The sequence below is a fragment of the Mytilus californianus genome, unplaced genomic scaffold (genome assembly GCF_021869535.1).
Source record: "Mytilus californianus isolate M0D057914Y unplaced genomic scaffold, xbMytCali1.0.p SCAF_7, whole genome shotgun sequence".
In the NCBI taxonomy this organism is placed as follows: domain Eukaryota; kingdom Metazoa; phylum Mollusca; class Bivalvia; order Mytilida; family Mytilidae; genus Mytilus; species Mytilus californianus.
This window is the reverse complement of record NW_026262723.1, coordinates 35615939-35643685: the sequence shown is the minus strand read 5'-3', so window position 1 is coordinate 35643685 and position 27747 is coordinate 35615939. Positions and strand designations below refer to the sequence as shown.

General features: G+C 32.7%; 1 protein-coding gene and 2 long non-coding RNA genes across 3 annotated transcripts; all 3 read right to left on the bottom strand.

Annotated features, from left to right (window-relative positions):
* Positions 1-124: 124 nt before the first annotated feature.
* LOC127708368 (uncharacterized) lies at positions 125-2787 on the bottom strand. Its single transcript, XM_052213218.1, has 3 exons — positions 2601-2787; positions 1240-1443; positions 125-717 (listed from the first exon to the last, which is right to left on the bottom strand). Exons 1-3 carry the CDS (start codon positions 2785-2787, stop codon positions 470-472), a joined length of 639 nt encoding a protein of 212 aa, XP_052069178.1. The 3' UTR covers positions 125-469.
* Positions 2788-5410: 2623 nt separating this feature from the next.
* On the bottom strand, positions 5411-7025 carry LOC127710104 (uncharacterized). Its single transcript, XR_007985940.1, has 3 exons — positions 6931-7025; positions 6365-6442; positions 5411-5506 (listed from the first exon to the last, which is right to left on the bottom strand). It is a non-coding gene; the product is annotated as an uncharacterized LOC127710104 (long non-coding RNA).
* A 732-nt stretch (positions 7026-7757) lies between these two features.
* LOC127710105 (uncharacterized) lies at positions 7758-10825 on the bottom strand. The gene is made up of 5 exons (XR_007985941.1): positions 10727-10825; positions 9548-9576; positions 9154-9234; positions 8768-8851; positions 7758-7803 (listed from the first exon to the last, which is right to left on the bottom strand). It is a non-coding gene; the product is annotated as an uncharacterized LOC127710105 (long non-coding RNA).
* Positions 10826-27747: the final 16922 nt, after the last annotated feature.

The window sequence follows — 27747 nt, the reverse complement described above, 5'->3', positions numbered from 1 at the left end:
TCATGTATCAAAAGTTTATTAAACAATCCTATTCGCCAAACTGTATCAAAGACTTTTTAAGATCGATAAAAGCTGCAAATATTAACTTTGTTGTTTATAATGATCAACTACTGATTTTAGTGCAACAATTTTTTTTAAACTTATCTGATATTTGTTGATTAAGATTTGACTTTTTATAGAATTAATTTGTCTGTTAAAGATAAAAATTTATTAACAGCTTGCCAAAGTAAGAATTAATGGAATCACCCTTATAATTTCCAGGGTCAAATTTGTTCCCTTTTCATGGAGAACTATAAAACTTTCATTTCAGGTCTTTGTAAATGGTCTATTCCAAATAACATAAAAAATGTGGTGCACACTTTAAAATAACCCGCTACAATCATTCCTTAAATAATCAAAATTAGCTTTCACACAATACAATTTATAAGTTTTCAAGGACAGAGACTGATGGCCAAAATTAAAATTTATATCATTCTTGGATAAATGTCTGGCTGTTGATTATGATCTCGCTGTAAAACTTGACAGCTTCAGCTGGGGCAAGTTCAGGTCTAACCTCCAAGGTCAATGCCAAGGCGCAGGTGTTTACAAATGTCCTGCTTCCGAAACATACATCTATTGGCTTGTGAAAGCCTATTGCTGGAATTGCTGTTGACCCTGTCAACCACATCAAGACTTCCTTTGGACCAATATCAATTCCATTTATAACAGTTGATGTTCCTGTTTAAAAAAAAAATCTTTATCTACTGACCATGTTATAACATACATAATTAACAGCAAATTTGAAATTGCTGAAGAACCAAAAACTCCTGATCATTACATCTGAATAGATATTGTGGGGGGAAGTAATGTTTCCCATATCACACTCTTGTTTTTGGTAGTTCATAAGAACGTGTTTTAAAACAATGAATGTCTTTCTTAAATTAATTATTTGTCCATTTAAAATCTTAATTATATTCAAATCTGCCTTCTCGATTCTTTCCAATTTTTAAAATAAAATTGGAATCATTTTGAACATTGAGTACATCACTTTTCAAAGAAATCTGTGCTATAAATCATTTATATGTGCTTAGTGTCAATAGAAATTTCAAACTCATAACACTGAAAAACAAACATCTGAACCAAATAAAATTTGAACTTGATCTGTAACTGGTCATGATGAAACTATATATACCAAATATCAAATCAATATCGTCTGATCATGCTGTATGTCAATAAATTGGTTTAGCTCTAAATACTAACCTTTAGTGGCCTGAAGAAATGTTAAAAATCCTTGACTTGTTGCCCTTTGGTCTAAGGCAGCATTCCCTGTATCGTACTTGAACTTCAACAGGTTTCTTAATGTTTGGACTGTTAAAGGTTTGACTCTTCCACTGAACAGTGTCCTAGCACAGGCAATGTTGACATCCTGTTTTAACAGGCTCAAAACTTGGTGAGTGTCTAATCCTGTTTAAAAAATATTTAGATCATGAAAACTTCCAGAAAACTTCATAAGTATCAAATATTCTCTAAAATACATATTATATGCATGTTTATCAGTCTGACATAAAACAGAAGGTTATTCCATTTTGTTTTGTAACTAATTGGCATCTCTCTTAATGTATTTTCATAAATAGGAATTCAAACAAGAATATGTGATTATAGAACATCATTCCCTGCTCCCACTTTCAAGTTGACGTGACAACAACTTATAGATATATTACCTCAACAATAACCTTTAACCAGACAATTATGTATGTAATGGTTTCAGACTATCCCATTTCAATGTTCATTGTTAACAGTAAAAATAGGGCAAACATTTTTTCTGGGAATTTGCAAAGAAAATTTCTTTCAAGTTAAAGTGACTAAACTTTATGGTTAACTGAATTGGTGAAAAATGTTCACATATAAAAGACAGATTGATGGACAAAAGAAATAACAGCTGATGTGCACAAACCAGAAAGTATCATACCCCTCTCCTATCATAGGAGGGGCCTGAAAAAGAAAAATTAATACCATCGTGAACATGAAAATTTGACAAAGACCCAAATTATGCTACTTTTAAAAATAGTTGAGCACAGTCTCAATTTAACCTTAATTGTTCAACTGGGTTGCGCCCTAAAATCATTTCTTTCAAATCAAGAAAGACAATCAGATCTCAATATACAAAATATTATGGTCATATTGAAACTTATTATTTTTGGAAAAACTTCTCTACCAGTTGTTCAACAAAAGATTTTCTAAAAATGTTCAGGAACTAAAAGCACTATCACTGATATTACACTAAGCCCTAAATCAAATCAAGACATATTTCTATAATAGAAGCATTATCCAGATATTAAGAACAAAATTGAGAATGGAAATGTGTCAAAGAGACAACAACCCGACCAAAGAGCAGATTACAGCCAAAGGTCACCAAAGGGTCGTCAATACAGCGAGAAAATCCCACACTCAGAGGCAGGCTTCAGCTGGCCCCTTAAGCAAAAAATGTGTACTAGCTCAGTGAAAACCTAGTTCAGTTAAGAATGCCTGCAATATAGGAATATGAACCAATAAGCTTAGAACAAGTGTCATACCAAATTATACTGCATACTTTAGATATGTCATAAACCAATGTTAAATACCTTTGATAAACTGATCAAGTTCTTTCTTACACTTGTTAAGTTGGGTCTCCAATAACGCAGCCAGAAGGATGTTTACATGTTTTTTTTTAAATGATGAAGGTGGAATTATAAATCCGGCATCGACAGCTTCATCAAATATACCAGAGTACATATTCTGTAGGTCCGGTTCTGAAGTGCAATCTTGCATGTGAAAGAAATGTTAATAGAATTTATAGTTGCAGTTAGGAGATACAAAATTAAAATTAAAGAAAAATTGTATAAGAAAAAAAAATTGAATCATAATTTCCTGTCCATATGCACATCTACGTAGTATGTCCTTATTATCTACAAAGTTTAATGAAATTCTGTTGTGTGGTTTAAGAGGAGTTGCGATGACAAACTCTTGCAGAAGTATATTGAAGCAAATAAGTTCAAAGGGGCGTAACTCCAAGAAAAAATATTGAATCATAATTTCCTGTCGATATGCACATCTACATAGTATGTCCTTATTATCTAAAAAGGTTTCATGAAATTCTGTTTAGTGGTTTTAGAGGAGTTGCGATGACAAACCGTTCAGTAGTATATTGAAGCAAATAAGTTCAAAGAGGCGTAACTCCAAGAAAAAAAATTGAATCATAATTTCCTGTTGATATGCACATCTACATAGTATGTCCTTATTATCTAAAAAGGTTTCATGAAATTCTGTTTAGTGGTTTCAGAGAAGTTGCGATGACAAACCGTTGCAGTAGTATATTGAAGCAAATAAGTTCAAAGGGGCGTAACTCCTGGAAAAAAAATTGAATCATAATTTCCTGTCGATATGCACATCTACATAGTATGTCCTTATTATCTAAAAAGTTTTCATGAAATTCTGTTTAGTGGTTTCAGAGGAGTTGCGATGACAAACCGTTGCAGTAGTATATTGGGCAAATAAGTTCAAAGGGGCGTAACTCCTGGAAAAAAAATTGAATCGTAATTTTCTGTTGATATGCACATCTACGTAGTATGTCCTTATTATCTGAAAAGTTTTCATGAAATTCTGTTGTGTGGTTTGAGAGGAGTTGAGATGACAAGAAACAGGACTGACGGACTGATGGACGGACAGACGGACGGACGGGTCAAAAACATTATACCCTCTGCAACTCGTTGCGTGGGGTATAATAAGAACTTGTACATGAAAGAGCAAATTAATGTATGCAGTCTTTGAAAAGGAGACTTCAATCTTACCAGCTTTTTGTTGTGTTCATGTTGTGCAATCTCTAATTTTTAGTTGAAAGTTCATCTAAATCCTTTTTTTGCAGTAGTGTTATCTGTTTTTATTGGAATTACGTATTATTTTAACCCCCCCCCCCAAAAAAATAAAAACCCGGCCACTTTCATCAACAATCAGACAATCTATTTAAGTTAACAAAAAACTTTGTATTTTTTTAATGGGACTGGCTAAGTAACCTGTCCAATGAAGGGTTAAGTTTAATTTACAAAAATGATGGAACAAAAAAAAGAGTATTATATGAAAATCAAATAATAATTTATTGCAACAGTTACTGGTATTCCATAAAGGTTATGGAACATGAGATTATGAATTGAGATTTAATAAATTTTTTAAAAATATGATGCTGAAATTTTTTTTTCTTTTCCTTTATTACATTCAGATTTTTTGTTCAAGCTTATTTATACAATATTCACACCCCATCTTCATTTTACGAAAATATGAATAGAAAACTTACCATGACAATGGTATTCTTTAAACCCTCTGGCAAATCATCTACATTTAAAATACAGGGTTTCCCAAGCAAGATATAGTCTGTAACTATATCACTAAAGATGGGAAGACCTGGCCCATCTTGAATGATGGATAAGGCGACCAGCTGTCCCAGATGGAAAAAAATATTCTGGGTCCTTGCAATAAAGTTGTCACGCAAGGTTTGGCGTCCTGGTTTTCCTGAAATTGTACAAAGTACCAAAATCATACTAACAATATGGTTGAAACATTATACTGCTCTTAATACAATCGCTGAATCTCTTGAGGGCAATATTAAGCAGTTGTAATTGTGGTGTATGTAATTATATGAGAAGTTCAATGGGATTCTAAATCATTAAAGTTAACATTAGCTGTTTCAGTAATACAAACAATGCTGTACAGGAACTTTGCATTGATTCATCCAATGTCTTTGATCATTAAAATCGTTAAAAAAGACATTATCTTATAACATTGGTAATATAATAGACCTGAATAATAGTAATTTTGCTATATGCCAAATGTTTCAAAACTGTCAATCCAAGCGCACATCAGACCAAATATAACCAGATTAAAATGCAGGTCAAAATAAAAGATATTTTAAAAATTTTCATACAACAAAATTTTATAATTTGATATATTTGTGTATTTTTCTTTGAAATTCTAAAAAATTTACACACAGGCCCTCTTTGGTCCCTATTTAAGAATATTTGTGATTCAAATTTTCAATTCAATCCCAATCTAGGTTTAAACAATTTAGATTGCATATATGCAACCAAAGTTTAGCACAGAAAACTTAAAATGTTCAAATGAAAGATGGCAAAATATCTTAACTGTAAAAGTAATTAACCTCTTTGTGAATTTATCATTTAAAAACTAATGTTTATTCAATCAATATTAATTTTGGCATACCTGTAACAAATACAGAACTATTGAAGTTATCTTGTGGAGAAAGAGACTCCAAAATTCCCGTCTCAATCCCCCAAGATCAACACCGTCCTCATCAGTGAAAGATATCCTTAGTGGGCTGTGCAGATCATCTCGACTGATACTGATGAAGGCCAAGGAATCCTGCACAGGATTTTCCCTTATCACCTCCATCAGTAATGGGTCATCCGAGTCATTGTGGATGAACAATTCCTTATGTTCTTTAATTTTTTTTCTGAAATTTTCTGTACACTCATTTTGCCTAAAAATAATAAAAAAAATCACTTTCAGATGTCATTTTACAGCAAACTGTCTTTTGAATATCACTTTCATATCTTTCAAAAATTTCTTTCTAATGAAAGCACTTTCCTCTTGAGCAACAATACATGTACATTGTACAAACATAAAACTCTAGTATTTGAAGATTAGTTTGTACAATTTTGTGTAGTACTAGTATCATATTTACAAGCTTTGCCTTAACCTACAATCCAAAATGTGCTGTTACCAAAAGGTGTAACATAACTTCGTAACATAAGGTATCTGCATACAAGGTATAAAGCATCGAGGTCATTGTCCTTCAGAAATATAAGACTTTATACAAATAGTTTACAGCACTGCCCCAAGACAGTTATCCATAGGTCTCTAATACTGCCAATTTCGTCGCAGGCAAAACAAAAACCTTTAAAATATTTTTCACCTGGAATTTTAAACATTCACACTTAAGTTTGGAGAATTCAATTTGGAACAGAGCATTCAAAATGCAATTGCAAATTAACTTTAAACAAATGTTTTTGCCTTTTTCAGGTTAAATGATAATGGTAGAATAACCAACACAATGTAAATTTATCTGTTTTAGTATGATCTACATGTTTTCCTGAAAATCAGGCAAATTTGTTCTTTTGGTATTATTATATCAGAAATTGATGAGGCAAGTACCAGGTCCATCAAAATCCTTCCAAACATGATATGTAATCTTCCTAAAAACAGGATATCTTGATCAAAAGTCAGAGCATGAACACAAAAGAAAGTGAACAGAGGGAAGTTTCAAGGACAAAAACAAAGATTGACCTTCATCTTAATGCTATTATAATTATTTGGTTTTGTCAAATATCAATTTTACCCAATGTCTCCAAATAGTCCAACCTCTGGGATGTCTTCAAAAATTGCATTGATATTGTTTACATCTACAGCCAAATCCCTGAAACACACAAAAAAATGCTTAACTATTTATGTGCAAGATGCAAACATATTCTAACTAATATATAAATTCCCGTGTAATACTTGATCTCATTTTTTTCTTGATATAAAATAAGATGTGATACAAAAATGTATAATTGCCAATGAGACAACTCTCCACCAGAGACTAATTAACATAGAAGTTAACAATTATAGGTCATCATACGGTCTTCAACAATGCAAACAACAAAACCCATACTACATAGTCAGCTGTAAAAGGTCTTGAAACAAAAAATGTAAAAAAAAATTCAAACTAATGGCCTGATTTATCTAAAAAACATTAATGAACAAGTTACAAATATGATGTACAGCAACAAACAGCAACCACTGAATTGTAAGACCCTGATATGGGACATACTACTTTTCAAATGTGTAATAACTGAATTCATGTTTGTAGGATCAATGTCTCACATACATTAATTCATTATCTCTTCATTTCAATATCAATACCTTGTAACATCCATTAATGACAGAGGGTTGACTGGTGTAGACAGTTGTTCATATTGTCCAGTTGCTGTTTGTTCTGTGAATGTTGGAACTGCAGTTGATCGGAATAGGTTGTTGAAGTACCAGCAGTATGATAGGCTTGAGTTGTAGTTTCACTTACCTGAAAAAGAGCAAAGAAAAAAATATAGAAGTTCTGTATATATTTTAAAGTTTCTCTATAAAATAATCATGACACAGGGCAAGTGAGTAGGGAAAACGGTGAAAGAATGTAAACAAGAATGCAGGAAAATAGTCATATCTTTTTCTTAAAGAATAAATTTAATACAACACATCATTTAACGACTGTTAAGGAAAACTTTTATGAACAAACGAAAATGGATGGAAAATATATAAAGAAAAAATTAAATTCACTTATACGTCACATGCCCCACATGCTCTACATTGGTTGATAAATATCATGATCATGTTAACTTTGCCAACAAACTAGAAAGTTTATAAGCTTCGCAGCGATCAACAGTCACTGAATGAAGTATTATTTGTTGATAACATGTTATAGTTTGTAATAAATATGAAAAATGTGCATACAGGACTTCAATGATTCAATGATTTCTATAACATTAAAATTTCACGTAAATGATTTCATATGACTTTAATATTTTACAGTTTTAATTTTAAAATTTTCATTTGTGGATGTTTCTATTGTATATTTAATGATACATGTACTTGGTAAAGTATATTTAAACAAAAGTAGTATTTTAGCTAGCCAAATTTGACATGAAGTTTTTAACTCACATTTGATCTACTTGCAACCACCCTGGGAGATGATAGGGCTCTGCCTCTTCTTGATGATGGTGTGTTGGAGCCTTCCAGGGCTACCTACAATGCAAAAGATAAATATCTCTTCATTGTTTTCAAAGAGCAAACACAATTTTTTTTTGCAGTACAATAAACTGATTGGAACATGAACTATTATTGACAATAATTTGAATCAATACCTCTTGAACTGAATTTTAATGTGCGTATTGTTATGCGTTTACTTTTCTACATTGGCTAGAGGTATAGGGGGAGGGTTGAGATCTCATAAACATGTTTAACCCCGCCACATTTCTGCGCCTGTCCCAAGTCAGGAGCCTCTAGCCTTTGTCAGTCTTGTATTATTTTTAATTTTAGTTTCTTGTGTACAATTTGGAGTTTAGTAGGTCGTTCATTATCATTGAACTAGTATATATATTTGTTTGGGGGCCAGCTGAAGGACGCCTCCGGGTGCGGGAATTTCTCGCTGCATTGAAGACCTGTTGGTGACCTTCTGCTGTTGTCTGTTCTATGGTCGGGTTGTTGTCTCTTTGACACATTCCCCATTTCCATTCTCAATTTTATTAGTAGACATTTAATTTCACGGAATTGTAAAGCATGCTGCTGGCTACAAATCTACTTTCTTATTAAGTCTTCATGATAGTTATCTGATTGGCATTCATACCACATCCCCTGAATTAAAAAGTTAGATAGAACATGCTAACACTTTATTTAATTTGTCTCCCCTTAAAATGGGTTTTGTCAAATGATAATTTAGTCCATAGTAATTTTGTTGAATAATTCTGAAAAAGAAAGTTTTATTTCTAACATTTTTAATTTTGATTTGGAGTTTGCTTTATATTAAAAGTGTGATTTCCAGCAGCAAACTTCTATAGAAAGTTGCATCTGCTTGCACTAATTGTTATCTTCAAAACATCTGCAGAACAACAAATGAAAATGGTGTTGTGTTGCCTTTATGTGTGAACAGATTATCATACCAGAAACTAGTTTCAAGTTATAATTATAAAGAGCATTCCAAGTAACTTACAGTTGCTCTATTTCTACCAGGTGAGGACAATGTACTGGTTATTTGAGTGGATGAGGAATTTGACCTCTCAGATGTAACGGTTGTCTACAAAAATAAAACATGTGATAAATGAACATATGGTTAATGAAATTCCCTACTTTTTTTTATTAAACATAAGTTTCATGGACTTATAATATACCTTCAAAGTATTCAAGTAGCCCATGATGATGTGTGGAAGACAAAATTCTCGCAAAAACATTATGAACCAAATTCCTTAATCAAATCTTTGCATAAAACTTATTGGTACTGACACTATAAGTAAATATTTTTAATCAACAGGGTGTCATTACCTCCAAAAAATAAGTTGAAGTTATCAATTTTACACAGCAGTTCTAGTTTTCACTTACACTTGCTCCACTGGTACCTGGTTGAGACAGTGTACTATTTCTCTGGCGACTTATTGGCGAATCTGGTGTGTCAGATGTTGACTGCAGAATAAAAGAAGACAGAATTCATTAATTCATTTGTTTGCACTGTCTTAAAATCCTGAGAGAACATATGATTCCAATATGGCTGGGTTAATAAAATCATGTTTGACCTGAAATTCATCTTAAAAAGTATTTGTTTTGAATTGCAAACCTGTCACTAAAGTTTAAAGATTAACTATGGAGACTACTACTTTTCAGTATCATGCACTTTACAAGTTTCCAATATGACTGTAATATACTCTGTTTCTTTGGTATTAGGAAATATAATCTGTTGTAAATTGCATACTATTTTGTTAGTTTTCTATTTACTTACATGCTTTCATGCTTTCAACTGAAGTGTATCTGAAACATGCAATTTTATTTTTAAGGTGGCTGTATAAAATCAAGAATCTGTAGTAGACTTAATTTTAAACTTAAAATTGATAAAGTTGTATAAAAGACCCATGAAACATTTATTTATATTAGTTTCTTATGCAACAGAAAGTACTGAACATGGTTTTATATTTTAAATTACCCATTCATGTTAATATTTTTATTTAAACCCTTTTATACAAGGGGAAATAGAGGTGATGAGGGCATGTGCATGGTTATCATGGTTATAGCTGACTTCAAACGGGTGTTGTCAATTTAAAAAGATTGCTGTGTTCATAACTATATAAACTATTGAACCAATTCTTTAGTTATCAAACATAAATGCTTATTACCAATTTCAGTTTTAAAGTTGATCTCATTATACTGTGGATTCATTATTTTTCGTTAGGTACCAATTTTCGTGGGTTTCCCGGGTACAGATATACCACGAATTCAAACATTCAACGAATTACAAATTTTGTATAAGATTTTATGCAGACATTGGCAAAACCACGAAATCAAATAAACATGAAAATGCAAGTTTGTCTCAATCCAAGAAAATAAGTACCCACGAGAATAAATGAATCCTCAGTATTAGTTAAAATAAAAAATCATTATACATTAATAAGATTGCTAATTTATTATGAAAATTTAACTGAACTAAATACTGTTAAAGTTATGCTCCAATTTAGTCTTCATCCATACTGTCCATAATGTTGAGGTGCATATATATAATGAGGATGGAACATGTAAATAAATTATTTTGCATGGCTCACCTTGATACGAATATAACATGTTCAAACTTGAGCAGGATGTAAATAAACGGACACATTGACACATTATTCCGTCTTTACTTCAAAAATATTCAAACATGAAAGCACAAAATTTCATGCATGATCTCTTGTACTTAAACAGCATTCATTAAAGTAAATAATTCTGCACTTTTCTAAATTGAATTCCATAATTATCTATGCACTAATGTTTTTCACATTTAACTTACAGGTGTTGAAAATTCAGTAAAGACATTAACAGATCATGCTTCAATTTACATGCTTTCATGATTCTAGATGTTATTTGGGATAACACATTGCTTTTAGTAACTGGGGAATAGCATATTGTTAGGCTGTGATCTAAAAATTACCGCTTGTACTGTCAAATTAGCATCATCAGATTGTCTTTCTCTTCTGGGAGGGAACAATGGTGGAAGCTCTTCTTCATCCGATTCACCTTCAGTAATCTACGGTATACCAAAAAAATATGCCTTTAGACACAATAGATTTCAAAATAAACTTTGTAACATAGCTTACAGTCCTGCTGATGAAATGATTTTGCTCTGACGGTACAGAGATAGACGAATGACTAAAACACGGTAAGCTAAAAGTGTATGACTTGGAAATATCCTTGTGGTTCATAGCCTACCTCTGTGCAAGGGAATTTTAAATGAAAATTAAACGCAAACATTAGAAACATATTTAATTTTGATATTTAATTTCCTGGGACGAGCGCTCTCAATAAAAATATTTTTCATTTAAGAAGGCAACAACATTCTAATATAAACTGATTATATTAGTCAAGTATCATTTTGGTATTCGATAATTGGTACTATAGAGCAATACTCTAGTACTCGTCAACATCCCTAATTTGTACATTAATTCAAACCCAATAAGTCATTTTCTGAATTGGAATGCTGATTACAAAATGAAAGGTTGAAGTTCGCACCCCTGGTCAGGACTGAACAAAATAATTTTGTTGAATAAATTAGAAAAGTAAACAATCACATATAAGTTGTTAAAAAGTACCCATTTAATAGAATGTGTTTTTCTCATTGTTGAAGATTTTACTGTAACCTTTATATATATATAGTTGCCTACATGTACATCATTTGGTTTCTGGTGTATTGTTGTCTCACAGGCAATAAATAATTCCACAATCTTATTTTTATCAGACAATATCTAAACCTGCTCTTTAGAGGAGATAAAAGGTACATCAAGTTAACTGTACTCACATTGATTAGCTGTTGTGCAGGTTTTATATAGAGGGTGAATTTCACTTTGGCCTTAAGATCCTTTAAGGAATTAAACACTACTTGTTCAAGTCTGTGTTTCTCCCTCAACTTTGCCTGGAAGAACTCAAAATCAACCCTTTCCAATTTTGGAAAGAGTTCTATGACTCTCTTCTTAAAGTTTATTACAGAGTCACTCCGTGATATTACAATCTTCCTGGATCCTGTAAATGAGAAATTAATTTTTACCAATGTATTTTTTTCATGGAAATTCTTAACTATATATGATTTGTAAAATTCTTCAAACCTAAAATCATATAACATTATTACTCTAAACTCTTGACTTTCTTTTTGCAAATAACAATATAAATCTGTGCATCACTGTTTTCCTAGCTAAGGCAATGTCAAACACAAATGGCAACAAGCAATACAGGATCACAGGTTGTGGTAAAAATTTCAACCTATTGGAAATAACACTAAATCAGCTATTAAAATTGTTTATACCAGTTTTGTCAAATCCTTGTGTTTCAGATTAAAATTACAATTATTTTGAAAGATCATTATCATACACTAATGTAAAATTTTGTTACTTGTATTGGAATTTATGTAATTTCTTTCCAAACAGTGAGTTAATAATTTATACCTAAACCACACTTATTCAAGCGTCTAATCATCATGGGACTGACACTGGTGAATTCAGGGCCGTCCAAACATGCAACTTTGAATGAGTAGACTGGGTTAGTCCTCCTTCTGTATGCACCTGCTGCTGCAGTCTGACCTGGTCTACTGTCATGCTGCGTTCTAAAATTAGCAAATCTAAAGAAAAAATAATAATTAACTAATATATACAACTGACCTCATTCAAAATGATACATGATCTGATTAGAATACAAGAAATTTCAGTTCAACATATCATGCTATTATTTCATCTTCTAGACAGAGGCAAATATTTAGATTGGGTGTATAATCAGGTTGGGGGGACTTCAATACTTAAATGATAGGGGGTGCCGCTGGGGTTCTGTTACACCACCATTTTAATATAATTCAGATTTTAAAAATGTATACCTTTTCATATATTCCTTAGGTAAAAATGTTACCTTTTCCCATATTGTTTGGGTTTTCTTGTTGTGTGTAATGTAAAAATGGAATACATATACCATATTATCAAAAGATAGAAAATTGGTTGATAAAAACACAGCCAGGAACACCAAGAAAGATGACAGATGAAGAAGTTATGGGAACTTTATTGACCTCATCATATATTTCTGATAGTCTTCCCGACCTATTCACATATTTTCAAGCTTGAAAAGATGACCTATTCCAGCAGAATGTCCTATTACCTTGTATAAAGGAAGTGGCCCCCAGAGGGTGTATAATGCTTGTCACCAACCCCACTCCCTTGGAAAGGGGAAAATATCATTGTGAACCTCAATAAATGGACTTTAATATATGCAAAAGTGTTACTTTTATTAAATCAAAGCACTGTAAGCGCTTCGGCAGTTAACCAAAAACGAAGGCAAACGTAATTATGAAAACTGTGGCACTGTTGCTTCAAATTTTTTTTTAAGATTTGAAAGAACAAACATTAAACATTCGTATATTGTACATTTATGTTTATTTAATGAATTGATTATTAAGGCAAATTAATTAATATTTTATCAAGGTTTTCAAAAGCAACGCATATATCAATGTATATTTGTAATGTGAGTCTTCAGTGGTACAAGTTCGCAATGATTGCAGTTGTTCTAGTTGGTAGCTAACGTTGGTACCAGTTGACTTTTAGTGGTACAAGTTGACATAGTACGAGTTTGTAATAATATGAATGGACTTGCTTCCGTGGAAGGAACACTGAGTTTGGGTTCTACAGTACAAAAATTATGAGACACAAATCAGAAAAATGTTTACTTCTACAGGGATCAAAGGTGAGGTCTGACTGACCCACCCATTGTAAATGTAAATAACCCCCACCTTCACCCCAAGTCCATGATGTCACTCCATACCAAGTTTGGAATCAAATGACAGGTGATTATAAAACAGTTGGTCAAACATTCTTGGGCTTGAAAGATTTATATGTTTTCTTTAAAATGAGCCATAAATGAAAATTTTTATAGGCCAAGAAATAATTAAAAAAATAATTAAAGTAAATTCAATTAACCTAGACTCATTTTTTGCATCAATAAAATTTTATAATAAACAAGAAATAATTGTAACAGGATGCTGTTACGAAGTCTCCCAAACAAAAGTCTCATAATTCGTCATTCCCATGGTCGCCTGACATTGGGCAAAGTCCAGTACACATTGGTTTGGTCTAGTAAAGTGATATGCATATGTGACGCCTAAGAGATTGACCCTGTATTTTCAAATCTTTTTGAAATGACAAACAGGAATAAATATGGTTTAGGAGTGGGGATCTCGACCGTTTACAAGTTCTCAAACAGGAGGGGGTGGGGTGACCCCAGGGACTCTCCCTATATTTCATTTGATTTGTTATATTGTCCCATACATGAATATATATGGTTTAGGGGTTGGTTTCTCGGCCGTTTACAAGTTCTCAAACAGGAAGGGGTGGGGTGACCCCAGGGACTCCCCCTATATTTCATTTGATTTGTCATATTGTCCCATACATGAATATATATGGTTTAGGGGTTGGGATCTCGACCGTTTCCAAGTTTTCAATCAGGAGGGAGTGGGGGTGACCCTAGGGACTCCCCATATATTTCATTTGATTTGTTATATTGTCCCATACATGAATATGTATGGTTTAGGGGGGGGGGGATCTCGACTGTTTAGATGTTCTCAAACAGGAGGGGGTGGGGTGACCCCAGAGACTCCCCCTATATTTCATTTAATTTGTTATATTGTCCCATACATGAATATATATGGTTTAGGGGTGGGGATCTCGACCGTTTCCAAGTTCTTAAACAGGAGGGGACGGGGTGACCCCAGGGACTCCCCCTATATTTCATTTGATTTGTTATATTGTCTGATACATGAATATATATGGTTTAGGGTTGGGGAACTCGACCATTTACAAGTTCTCAAACAGAAGGGGGTGAGGTGACACTGGGGATTCCCCCAAATTATTTTCATTTGATTTGTTTTATTGTCCCATACAAGTATATATATGGTTTAGGGGTGGGGATCACGACATTTACAAGATAAAAGCACATTTTTAAATTGAAAGGGGGGGTGGGATGACACCCAGGGACTCACCCTATATTCTATTTGATTTGTTTTATTGTCCTGTTCTCATTACTGAAGACCGTGTGTGTCGATCACTTATTGTTTTCAAGAAATAGTCATTTGAAAATTTAAAAAAAATAAAATCCCATAGGGTTTTACAGTAAACCCCTCTCTTCTTTAGGCCTCTCAAAATACCCCTAAATAGTCCCCGATGCACAAATGAAAGATTGATGGCTCCGCTTGACATGTTAGTCTTACATTTTGTGAAACCCTAAGTTAATCTGACAAGCGGTCCGAGTTGTCTTCTTAGATGGTCCGTCAGTAGACTCGGTCCTACTTGTTGCTGGGACGAGTTGTTCCGCATTTCTTAAAACATCGACCTGATTGGTCGACGTTGATTACGTCGATTTATGAATCTTTTTCATTAATAAAATAACAACAAGTGTAAGTTTAAATTACCGCCAACTTAAAGACTACTATATATAACTTTATTTCCTCTATCATAGAGATTTGATGTACATAAACAATATTCATTTTGCCATTTGGGGAATATAAAATGACTTGTAAATACAGATTTTCAGCGATGAAATATTTCATTATTATTAACAATTGTTCTTTGACATCTTAGCCAAAAACACAGGGGATAAGAAACTACGTACGGATTTCTATTGAGCACTATTTCCTATGTGGAACTTCAAATATTATGGGTCGTTCGACGATCATTTAAGGTTATTCTGGTCATATTTTTTGTCTTCCAGAAATAAAAGTATGAAAAAAATGTCCAATTAGTTATAAATAACATATTAGCCTGCTAGATTATAACAATGGCACTTTTTCCGCTTTCGTTGGGAAGAACACAAATCTAGGGTGCTTAACTGCCTAAAAATTTATGTTTTAAGTGACCTTATATGTTTTTTTTTTTTAATTATCCCCAATCATATCACTTTGATGGTCTATTATTCAATACTATAGACACTATTTTATTAGTACAAACACAATTATAACAATTGGTAAAAGGCTAAATATAGTAATTAAATAGTATATAAACTACATAAAATTCAAAAACAAAATAATCATTATTATCTATACTTTATAAACAGGATATTAATTTTTAATAGACGACTTTTGAATTCATGCACTTTCATGTAAATTTCTCTAATATTTTTTCTTATATTTCATTTTTTATTTTATTTTTAATTTAAGATAAAAACATAATTGCCTGATTACTTCAGGTGTGGATAGGTTTCAAGGAGTACATCGTAAGTGAGTGCACCATTGAAGGTTTCTGTAGTGGTGTTTTTTGTTATGCCTGAGGAAAATTTGTAGCTGTCTTTGTTACATTGGATTTGTCGGTAAGCATCTTTATTGGTGGATCTTGTATTGGACTGACTCTGCTGTAATAAATTTTGCGATGGAATGGCAATCTTTTCGTTTATAATTTTGTTGAACATTATCAGCCTTGTTCTTAGTCAGCGTTCTTGTAATGTTTGCCATTTCATGGTGTCTAGCATCTCAGACACACTACTGGTCTTGTGATGTCTGTTACATGCATACCTTGTTGCTCGTCTCTGTACTTTTTATAAAGATTGTATGTTTTCCTTTGAATATGGGTCCCATACAGTACAGCAGTATTCAATTTGGGTCTTATGAGAGTTTGGTATGCTCTTTCTTTCATTGTATGTCACTGGACTTTAAGATTTCTTCTGATAAAACATAAAGATTTATTTGCTTTTAAGCGGATGTTTGTTTGATGTGGGTGTTCCATTTTAGATCTGAAAATATTGTGATACAGTTTTGTGTACCTAAATATTTTGCATGTTTTACTGATTCTAAGATGTGCCCATACATGTTGTTACGTAAGGGATCCGAGTTACCATTTGATTTTTATGGGGAAAGTAGACAGGACAGGAGTTTTCAGTAAAAAAAAAGGCAGGATGAGACACTTTGCCAAAAAAAAAGACAGGATGACAATTTATGTAAAAAAAAGTCAGGAAACACTAATAAAAAAAAGACAGGACTGAATAGAGTGAAAAATAAAAAGGCAGGACAGAGATTACAACTAAAAAAAAAAAATGCAGGACAAAATTTAGTCACAAAATTTTTCATCCTAGCCCCCCCATAAAAATCAAATGGTAGCTCCCTAAAAGTGGATGGGATTTCTTTTGGTTGTCATGTTCATGATGTTTCATTTGATCGTTTTGATATTTGATATTTTTTATTTTATACGATCGGAGATAACTACTATGCTTCATGTTATAATAATATCTAAAAATTAGGTTTGAGTTTGTAGAAGTACGGTTTGGTAAAAGTACGAGGTACATGTATTAATAATCTGGTACGAGTTGACAAAGTCATAGATCCTACGGCAACGAAAATAGTCTGCTAAAACACTCGAGATGAAATACAATATTTATTACCCTGTAACAAAGTCGTTATCGTCACCATTTTCTTCCTCTGTCCTTTCTCTGATTCTATTCAAGCCGGTCCTACTAAAAAGCGCCCGGGAGCGCCCGGGGAAAAGAAAAAGCGCCCGGGGAAGGAAAAATAGCGCCCGGGAGAATAGAATAATAATATTTTATAACAATAAATGTTTTCCTAATATAAATGGTGATATGCACGATGCTACATCTAAAGTGTGTAGATTGTGTTGTTGCACTTTTACATTTTAGATTTCAAAATTGTATATAGTAAGTAAGTAAGTATAAACAAGAGTATATAGAAGAATCATGAACGATATTGTCCTCGATCAAAACGTATACTTCGTTATTTAAATATAATCAGTGCCCGCTGAGGTCTAATATTCGCAACTGCATGGTGAACACTTTTCAAAGTTTTGTATTTTATTAAACACACTTGAATTGACGGTGGAAGATCGTGGAAGGGTTTCAACATGCCTGCCACTAAGAAAAGAAAAGTTAAACCCACTGCTAAAGCTAAAGCTAATATGATATTCTGGCCTTGTGGAATATGCCGTAAAAACTGTAAAATTGCTAGCATCTGCTGCAACACGTGTGATACGTGGTACCATCTACGATGTGAAGAGCTGGAATTGGCAGACTTTGAGATGTTCCTCACAAACAAAAAAGTGAATTATTCATGCAAAGGGTGTTTTTCCCATGACCAGTCAGATGAATACACATACACATCAGCTTTATTACAGTTGACAGAGGTGAGATTTGAAATATATTTTATAAATAATAGAGAGAAAATAATAAAACTTTTTGTTGAGCCAAAATGTACGCTTATGGAATTTTAATATTTCATTATTCTACCCCCGTTTTCATTTTTAATAATCAAATATATGCTTAAAGTAATAAAGAATTGAAATGATATGTATATATATATATAATAAGCTAAGACTAATTAACAATCATTGACTGTACACACGACACGCTGATTACGGTAATCCGATTAACCACAATCGTTAATATTCAAAACCATTTGTGTGTATTTCATATCTGGTATTTATAAAGAAATTGATTACTTTCAGGCTGGTGAAAAGGGATTTGATTACCTACGATTTAGCTGTAAAAGAGAAAAGGGAATGCTACCCACAATGACTGAAGCTGAGTACAGCGAAGAGAAGTTGGCGGTACACTTGGACCATGCTACATCCAAACTGCTGTTGGAACGATACAATATGAACGAGAATGGTGAGAGATTCTTGGTTCTATAAAGAAAATACCGGAAACCTATATTTATAATAACTTTTTAGCTTTAAAATATATAATATAAGAAAAAGTGATGTCTGGTTCATATGAAGCATTTGAATTCACTGTCTCGTTTGTCATATAATATAAGACAGCAAAATAAATTCAAGCTTCTTCTCAACAATCGTTGGTATCTTTCAAGATTCGACATAATATCAACTGTGCGGGGAATAAAGCTCACGGGGAGAGAAACTACGTGTTTCCCTCTCTAAAGTCCCGCGAAATTTGTTAATCAGTAGAGTAAGAAAACACAAATTCCATTGGTTAAAATACGACATAATACTAAAGATTTTAAGACTTTTCGGCCATCTAGATACTTTAACGAATCATCTAGATACTTCAGCGAAGCATCTATAGATACTTCAACGAAGCATCTAGATACTTTAACGAAGAATCTAGATACTAACACGAACTATCTAGATACTTGTGCGAAGCATCTAGATACTTGTGCAAGCATCTAGATGGTTATGCGAAGTATCTAGATGGAAAATGCATCTAGATGGAACCATCGCTATTTTGACATGAACGGCCACTCATAGAAAAGTCAATGGTTGAGGAAAAAGACTTAGTTGGTATGTACTTTAACAGATCTTATGGATTTTTTTTATAGTTTCACAATAATTTATAAGCCCTGGTTTGATTGCTGATGTAATTGATTTTCGTATTTGAGAAATATGTTTCATGGAGCGCTCGGACGACTCAGCAATATAACTTTGTTTGTAAGGACACTTATGTAATTAAGGTATCCAATACATATTGATTTCACCATGAAATTCACTCTTTAGTGAAACATAGTAACAACATCATCAGAATTTAAAAAATATTCATTTTATCTCTTTCAATATTTTCATCTATCAAAGAATATAGAGTTGCGTAAAATTACGTCAAAAATTTATATAGTTGTTAACGTCTATTTCATTTGGTCGCTAGTGGAGAGCTGTTTCATTGGTAAACATATCACATCTTCTTAGATTTATATTAACAAAAATACCGAACTCCAAGGTAAAGTAACAAGAGGCTCATGAGAGCCTGATGGCACTAACCTGTAATTTCAGTTTCAGGCATTTGACTTATTTGTAGAACTTACTTTGCTGAACAATTTTGTCATTTACACTTTCTCTCTTTCTATAATAATATTAAAGATAATACATAACCCAAAACTGTAAAATTTCCTAAAAATTAACTATTTCTGGACAGTAACCCACCAATAAGTTGTCCTATTTGTCTGAAGATTACTTGACATGTAGATTTAAACCTGTTTAACACTTTCACATATGTCAGTTTTTGGTCTTACTGCTTTAGTTTTTGAGATGAAAGCAAAGTAATTAGACTTTCACAAAAAATGTAAAAAAAAAACGTTTTAAGGGCAATAACTCCTCAAGGGATCAATTGACTATTTTGATCATGTTGACTTATTTGTAGATCTTACTTAGCTGAACATTTATTGCCATTTATACTTTCTCTCTATCTATTATGATATTAAAGAAAATAACCAAAAACAGTAAATCTTAATAAAGATAAAATATTCCTAACAATGAGTTGTAGAACTTGTCTGAAACTTCATAAAAGATAGATCATGACCCATTTATCACTTTAACTCCCTTTCACTTTTGCTCTAACTGCTGTAGTCTTTGAGATATAAGCCAAAAACTGCCTTTGTCCCCATATGTTCTATTTTTAGCCATGGCGGCCATGTTTGTTGATGGATCAAAACTTCGGATACATTTACAAACTATATACCCTAAGGAACATTCAGTTATAGTTTGGAAGTATTTGGCCCAGTAGTTTCAGAGAAGAAGATTTTTGAAAAAGTATTAGACGCACGAAAAAATGTAAAAAAATAAACGTTTTAAGGGCAATAACTCCTAAAGGAATCAATTGACTATTTTGATCATTTGACTTTTTTGTAGATCCTACTTTTTTTTGCCATTTACACTTTCTCTCTCTGTATTATAATATTAAAGATAATAACCAAAAACAGTTAAATTTCATAAAAAATAAACTATTTCGGACAGTAACCCTACAATGGGTGGTCCAATTGGTATAAAAATTTTACAGCAGACAGATTTTGACTTATTCATCACTTTAACTCAATGTCACTTTTGCTGTAACTGCTAAAGTTTTTGAGATAAAAGCCAAAAACTACATTTGACCCCTTTGTTCTATTTTTAGCCATGGCGGCCATGTTTGTTGATGGATCAAAACTTCGGATACATTTACAAACTATATACCCTAAGGAACATTCAGTTATAGTTTGGAAGTATTTGGCCCAGTAGTTTCAGAGAAGAAGATTTTTGAAAAAGTATTAGACGCACGAAAAAATGTAAAAAAATAAACGTTTTAAGGGCAATAACTCCTAAAGGAATCAATTGACTATTTTGATCATTTGACTTTTTTGTAGATCCTACTTTTTTTTGCCATTTACACTTTCTCTCTCTGTATTATAATATTAAAGATAATAACCAAAAACAGTTAAATTCATAAAAAATAAACTATTTCGGACAGTAACCCTACAATGGGTGGTCCAATTGGTATAAAAATTTTACAGCAGACAGATTTTGACTTATTCATCACTTTAACTCAATGTCACTTTTGCTGTAACTGCTATAGTTTTTGAGATAAAAGCCAAAAACTACATTTGACCCCTTTGTTCTATTTTTAGCCATGGCGGCCATGTTTGTTAATGGATCAAAACTTCGGATATACTTTATAAACCAAGTACCCTAAGGAACATTCAGTTAAAGTTTAGAAGTATTAGGCCCAGTAGTTTCAGAGGAGAAGATTTTTAAATGTTAGCAAACATGATGAACAAATTGTGTAAAATTGTCTTTAAAGGGCAATAACTCCTTAAAGGGTCAATTGACAATTTTGGTCATATGAAATTTTATTTTGTAGATCTTACTTTGCTGAACATTTTTGTTGTTTACAGTTTATCTTTATCTACAATAATATTCAAGATAATCACAAAAAACGGCAAAATTTCCTTAAAATTACCAATTTAGTGGCAGCAACCCAACAAATGGTTGTTCGGTTCGTCTGAAAATTTCAGGGCTGATAGAAATTGACCTATTGAACATATTTGTCCCTGTCAGATTTGCTCTAAATGCTTTAGTTTTTGAGATATAAGACAAAAACTGCATTTGACCCTATGTTTTATTTTGAGCCATGGCGGCCATGTTTGTTGATGGATCAAAACTTTGGATACAATTTATAAACTAGATACCCAAAGGAACATTCAATTAAAGTTTGAAGGTATTAGGCCCAGTAGTTTCAGACGAGAAGATTCTTGAAACAGTTTACGACGACGACGACGACAGACGACGACGGACTCCAAGTGATGGCATAAGCTCACATGGCCCTAAGGTGAGATAAAATGGAGAAAGTTCATAAAATATGACAAATTCAAACGACTATATCTGCCAACAGAACGGCAGGAAAACAACTGTTATATACCTGATTTGCTCGAGGCATTTTCAGAAGAAAATGGTGGGTTAAACTTCGTTTAATGTGTAGCTAAACCTCTCACTCAAGATTCTGCATTTAATTTCAAAACACATATGTAAGCTGAATTCAAAAAGACTAAGTTGACAAAGAGGCAATACATTAAACTCAACTCCCAGCCATCTGATGAGAACTATAAATGTAAGTGTTTTGTACTGTACAATACCATATTTCGTATATATGTGCACAGTTTTGATTTTAGAAATGTACAGAAGTCATCCAATCATTACAATGAGATATCTCAGATTGAAATCAATATTGTAAACACAAATTTTGTCAAGCTTTATAAGATAAATCGGATGCTGTGCTTTCTTGCGTCTACCAACTAATATAAAAATAAGAAGATGTGGTTTGATTGCCAATGCGACAAATATCCACCAGAGTTCCAAATAAAGGGGACGTAAAAATTAATGGCAACCAAACGGCCTTCAACAATTAGAAAAACTCATACCGTATAGTAGACTATACTTTGGTTTTTCATTTTGTCATTTCGGGGACTTTTATAGCTGACTATTCGGTATGGGGCTTTGCTCATTGTTGAAGGCCGTACGGTGACCTATAGTTGTTAACTTCTGTGTCATTAGGTCTCTTGTGGAGAGTTGTCTCATTGGCAATCATACCACATCTTCTTATTTTTATATAAAAGTATCTTTTGTTTGGACTTGTTGTCAATTTGAAGGACTTAACAATGTACAAAGTCTCCCATTATTTGGAAATCGCTATATTTACAAAAAAAAGCACTATGCAATACTAACATGATCCACTAGTATGATCAGCACTCGGTCCTGTTTCTTCACTAGGAGTTTTACCAGCGATAATTGTCCAAGCATACTTAGACTGTATATTAGTTTTCCACTGGCAGTTTTCTGCTTCAAAGTTACAATTAAGTACAGAACCTGAAGTGAAAATAAATATATGAAAGAAAAATTGAATTAAAATAAAAACTATCTAAAATAAAATGGAATAGATATAATAAAAAAACTTGTTCTTTTTCAATTCTGGCTGAATGTGATAAGATAAATACTAGTATACAAAAAGTAATAAATGAACCAACTCTTTTTTTAGTGCTAGGCTCAAGCTAGCAGCCACTCGCTAGCAGCCATTCCGCTAGCAGCCAGTTTTTAGATATGTCTATAAACCCAAAAGTTGCATAAGACTCAAATGTTTTTTTATACTATATAAAACGTTTTTTTTAATTTAACAATCGAAGACACTATGCATGAGTTTAGGGAGGGAACCAGGATTTTTAAAGGGGAAATAGGGGGGATAATTACCAAAAACGATATATATATACCGCCGATCGGAATGATGCAAAAAATTGTTGAACGATTTAATGCCGAAAAAAAGAAGATATTTTTCCTTTTAAAGGGGAGGGTGGTGTACATCCGCCACGCCTAATCTGAATCCGCCACTGACTTTTACATTTTCATTTCTTGATCAAGAATTATAAGACATTTGTATATGTTTTAGCACACCGCGCTGCACGTTGAAAGGGTGAGAAATAAATTAAAACAATATATAGAACACTGCAAGAGTGTAGAAATAATGAATTTCTTTTTTATAACACAATGTTAAGCAGTATTTTTCTTTAACAATTTAACCCTAAAAAGCAATGGAATTGTGAAATTAAATTTTTGTTAAAAATCTTTAAAAAAAATATGAGCAACATATCAAACCATTCAGGAAAGGTTTCATGTGTAACAACGTTATACAATAGTGGGTTTGATGATTCTGCAGTAAAATCACGCAGTGGTCATCGAAGTAACGCGGTTGAGACCTACAAAAGACAAAGCATGAAATGAGCAGAAATATAAGTGACGCTTTACAACCCCCTCTCCCATCCGTATCTGATGACAAGGAAAATATAGACGCAAATATAAATGTATCATGTTCGCGTCCGACAGACCAAAAAGCACAGTCCAACAATGAAGAAAACGAATTGATCATTCATGTACCCAAGAGCGTAAAGCGTTTGAAGGTTATCTCCTTCGATTGCAAAGTTATGTCATTTGACATGTAAAATACTCTAAACATTTATCAAATTGTGTACCTTTAATCTATAAAATTATGTGTTCGTGAGACTCGTGTTTTTATTGAAAATCCTCTTATCAATAAATAGATGATTGAAGTAATTTCATTATTATTATTATTATTATTATTATCATTATTATCATTACGGTTTATAGATAGACTCATTAAAGATTCATTGCAATTTGATATGATTTTTAGGCATCTCCTTTTATCTTTTCTTTGAGTAGGGGGAGTCACTTTTAAATAGATTGTTTTATTAAAAATTTCAATGGAATAAATGATTTCAGAATCTAAATGAAAAATAATTGTATTCAAATAAGTTAAAATAGAAGGAATATAGAGTAATAAATGTTGTTTCTGTTTGTAAATTCTATTTTGTTTGAATGGCGTTAGGGTTACACCCCAGTTCTATTGTTATACTTCATAGTTTCTATTTCTGAAACAAGTGTAACTTGAATAGATCTATTGTTACGAATAACAATGGATTTTGACCACAGGGTGTGACGAGCGGGGTTTCTGGAAACCCCTGCTTCTACATCCCGCAAACAAAGTCCATTGTTATTCGTAACAATAGAAATTGATTATTTTTTAAATAGCATGAACATAAGAAATTTCTAAAAGTGTTCACTACAAATTGTTTCATGATATTAAAAAAAACACATTTTAGGAAATTCCAATAAGCATCTATATGGAATAAAAAAATAATCCTTTAAATACTCCTTTGCTTGAAGGTAATTTTTTTTATCCCAGTCATATGTCTCTTATCTCCCGACCCCCCCCCCCCCCCCCCCCCCCCACCCATGGTTACCCAGTGGCCGATCTGGGGTTGGGGGTTCCGCGGATTGGACCCGATCAATGCATTTGAATGGTTGGACCCCCCCCCCCCCCTCCTTTTTCTCATGAGTTGGGAACCTCCGGCTGGATCAGCCCCTGATTGCCTCAAAAAGGGAGTTCCTCTACATTAAATTTTGTATGTTTAGCGTGTCTGGTAGTCGTGTTTCTAATGCAGACACACCTATTCCTTAATTAGTATGTTCGAATATGAATTTTTGTTTATTCTCGAGAAGAGGGGGGGGGGGGGCTTTTGTTTTTGATAAAATCGTAAGATATAAAATACAGTTATGATTACCTTTATTAAACTGATACAGGTAAGTACTTTGGGTTATAATATTGCCTTTATCTTTAGTCTCTTCTACCAAATCCAACGCTTGCCACAAAATGTCGTCCGTCTTATACCCGTCCATATTGACCAGGAGCATGATGTATTTTTTGTTTGTAATAAGAATACACGTAACAGTCAACCTTGACCTGCTGATCCATATTAGCACATGGATTTAACGGGAATATGCAAAACAACTTTGACATTTGTAAAATATACTCACTTGTCAAAGTTTGAACGAAAATAACCAAAGAGAGGTTACTAGTGGGGTTTCATGTGAGAAAAAAATATTCTTATAAATCATGGTTTGAAATTGTCAATAAATATGCTATCGTTTTTTTTTGTTTTTTTCATATAATAATCAATGTTAACAAATATAGGGTTTAGAATGGGGTGTAAGTTAGTTATACACCTCGGGATACGGCGTGTCTGGATAAGAAACCCCTTCGGCCTCCGGCCGTCGGGGTTTCTTATCCAGACACACCTATCCCTCGGTGTATAACTATTACTTACACCCCAGTTCTATTGTTATACTTCATAGTTTCTATTTCTTTGTTATTCGTAACAATAGAAATTGATTATTTTTTAAATAGCATGAACATAAGAAATTACTAATAGTGTTCACTATAAATTGTTTCATGATATTAAAAAAAAACACATTTTAGGAAATTCCAATAAGCATCTATATGGAATACAAAAATAATCCTTTAAATACTCTTTTGCTTGAAGGTAATTTTTTTTATCCCAGTCATATGTCTCTAATCTAAAGCATTGATCTTTAAAAAAAATGGGGATTCTAACTCCCGGACCAGTTCTATATTCTCGAGAAGAGGGGGGGGGGGGGGGGGGGGGGGCTTTTGTTTTTGATAAAATCGTAAGATATAAAATACAGTTATGATTACCTTTATTTAACTGATACAGGTAAGTATTTTGGGTTATAATATTGCCTTTATCTTTAGTCTCTTCTACCAAATCCAACGCTTGCCACAAAATATCGTCCGTCTTATACCTGTCCATATTGAAAACTGTATACCAGGAGCATGATGTATTTTTTGTTTGTAATAAGAATACACGAAACAGTCAACCTTGACCTGCTGATCCATATTAGCACATGGATTTAACGGGAATATGCAAAACAACAACTTTGACATTTGTAAAATATACTCACTTATCAAAGTTTGAACAAAGATACCCTTAGAAAGGTTACTAGTGGGGTTTCATGTTATAAAAAAATATTCTTATAAATCATGGTTTGATGTTATCAATAAATATGCTATAGTTTTTGTTTTCATTTAATAATCAATGTTAACAAATATAGGGTTTAGAATGGGGTGTAAGTTAGTTATACACCTCGGGATACGGCGTGTCTGGATAATAAACCCCTCCGGCCTCCGGCCGACGGAGTTTCTTATCCAGACACACCTATCCCTCGGTGTATAACTATTACTGAAATAATTGCATGGACATACCTTTTTAAGTAGTACCAGACTTTGACTTGCTTGCTTGTAATTACCTATTGATCCTTGATAAGTATTCACATTTGACAGATAATTATATGTACAATACAAGGTTAATTGTGCGTGACGAAATATAGAACATGGTTTGACCATGTACTATGAAAAATTCGACACTTTTGATTGTACGAGGAGAGGTGAGTATGTTCTAATCATTGTATAGAATTTCTTGAATTACAAAAGAATAGTAACTGTATTTTTCTTCTTGGTGATTTCAATAGTCGTACTGCAAATGAGCAAGATTTTTTCGATATATCTGATTTCGAAGAACATTTAACTGATTTTATAGATGTAAATGAGTTTAATGACATTCATGTCTTAGACGATCTTAATATACCAAGAATACGTAATAGTTCTGATAATGTTATTAATACATATGGAAGAAAATTAATTCAATTTTGTAAAAATAATCACATGTATATTTTAAATGGAAGAGTCGGTAAAGACCGAGTACTTGGTAAACCTACAAGCCGAAGTATTAGTGTAGTAGATTATATATTATGTACTGCTAATATTTTATGCAAAATAGATAATTTCGAAGTTTTTGATTTTTGTAATTTATTCTCAGATATACCTTCTCCTTTGTGTTTGTCTTTAACTGTAAATGGTTTTAATAATACACAAGGTGAAAGTGAAGTAATTGATGAAAATAATGTACACATTTGTAAATTGAAACATGAAAAGACAATTGAATACAAAAACAACATTGATGTTGATAAAGTAAACGAATTATTGTTAAATGTAATGTCTAAATATGATGATATAAGTTCAGTTGATCAATGTACTGTATATGGTATTGTAAGTGATATTACGACTGTACTATTGAGTGCTGCAAAAGACACATTTGGGGTATTTACTAAAAATTCTAAAAACACTGGCGGGAAAGGGAACTTTTCAAACAAAGATTGGTTTAATACTGTAAAAAAGCTAGACAAGAATTTCGAAAAAACAGAAGACTTTATAAACACTATGGATCTAATTTATTTAAAGAAAGACTTCGACAATCAGAAAAACAGTACAAAAAAGTCATGGACGAGAATATCAAATTATATAACGAAAACT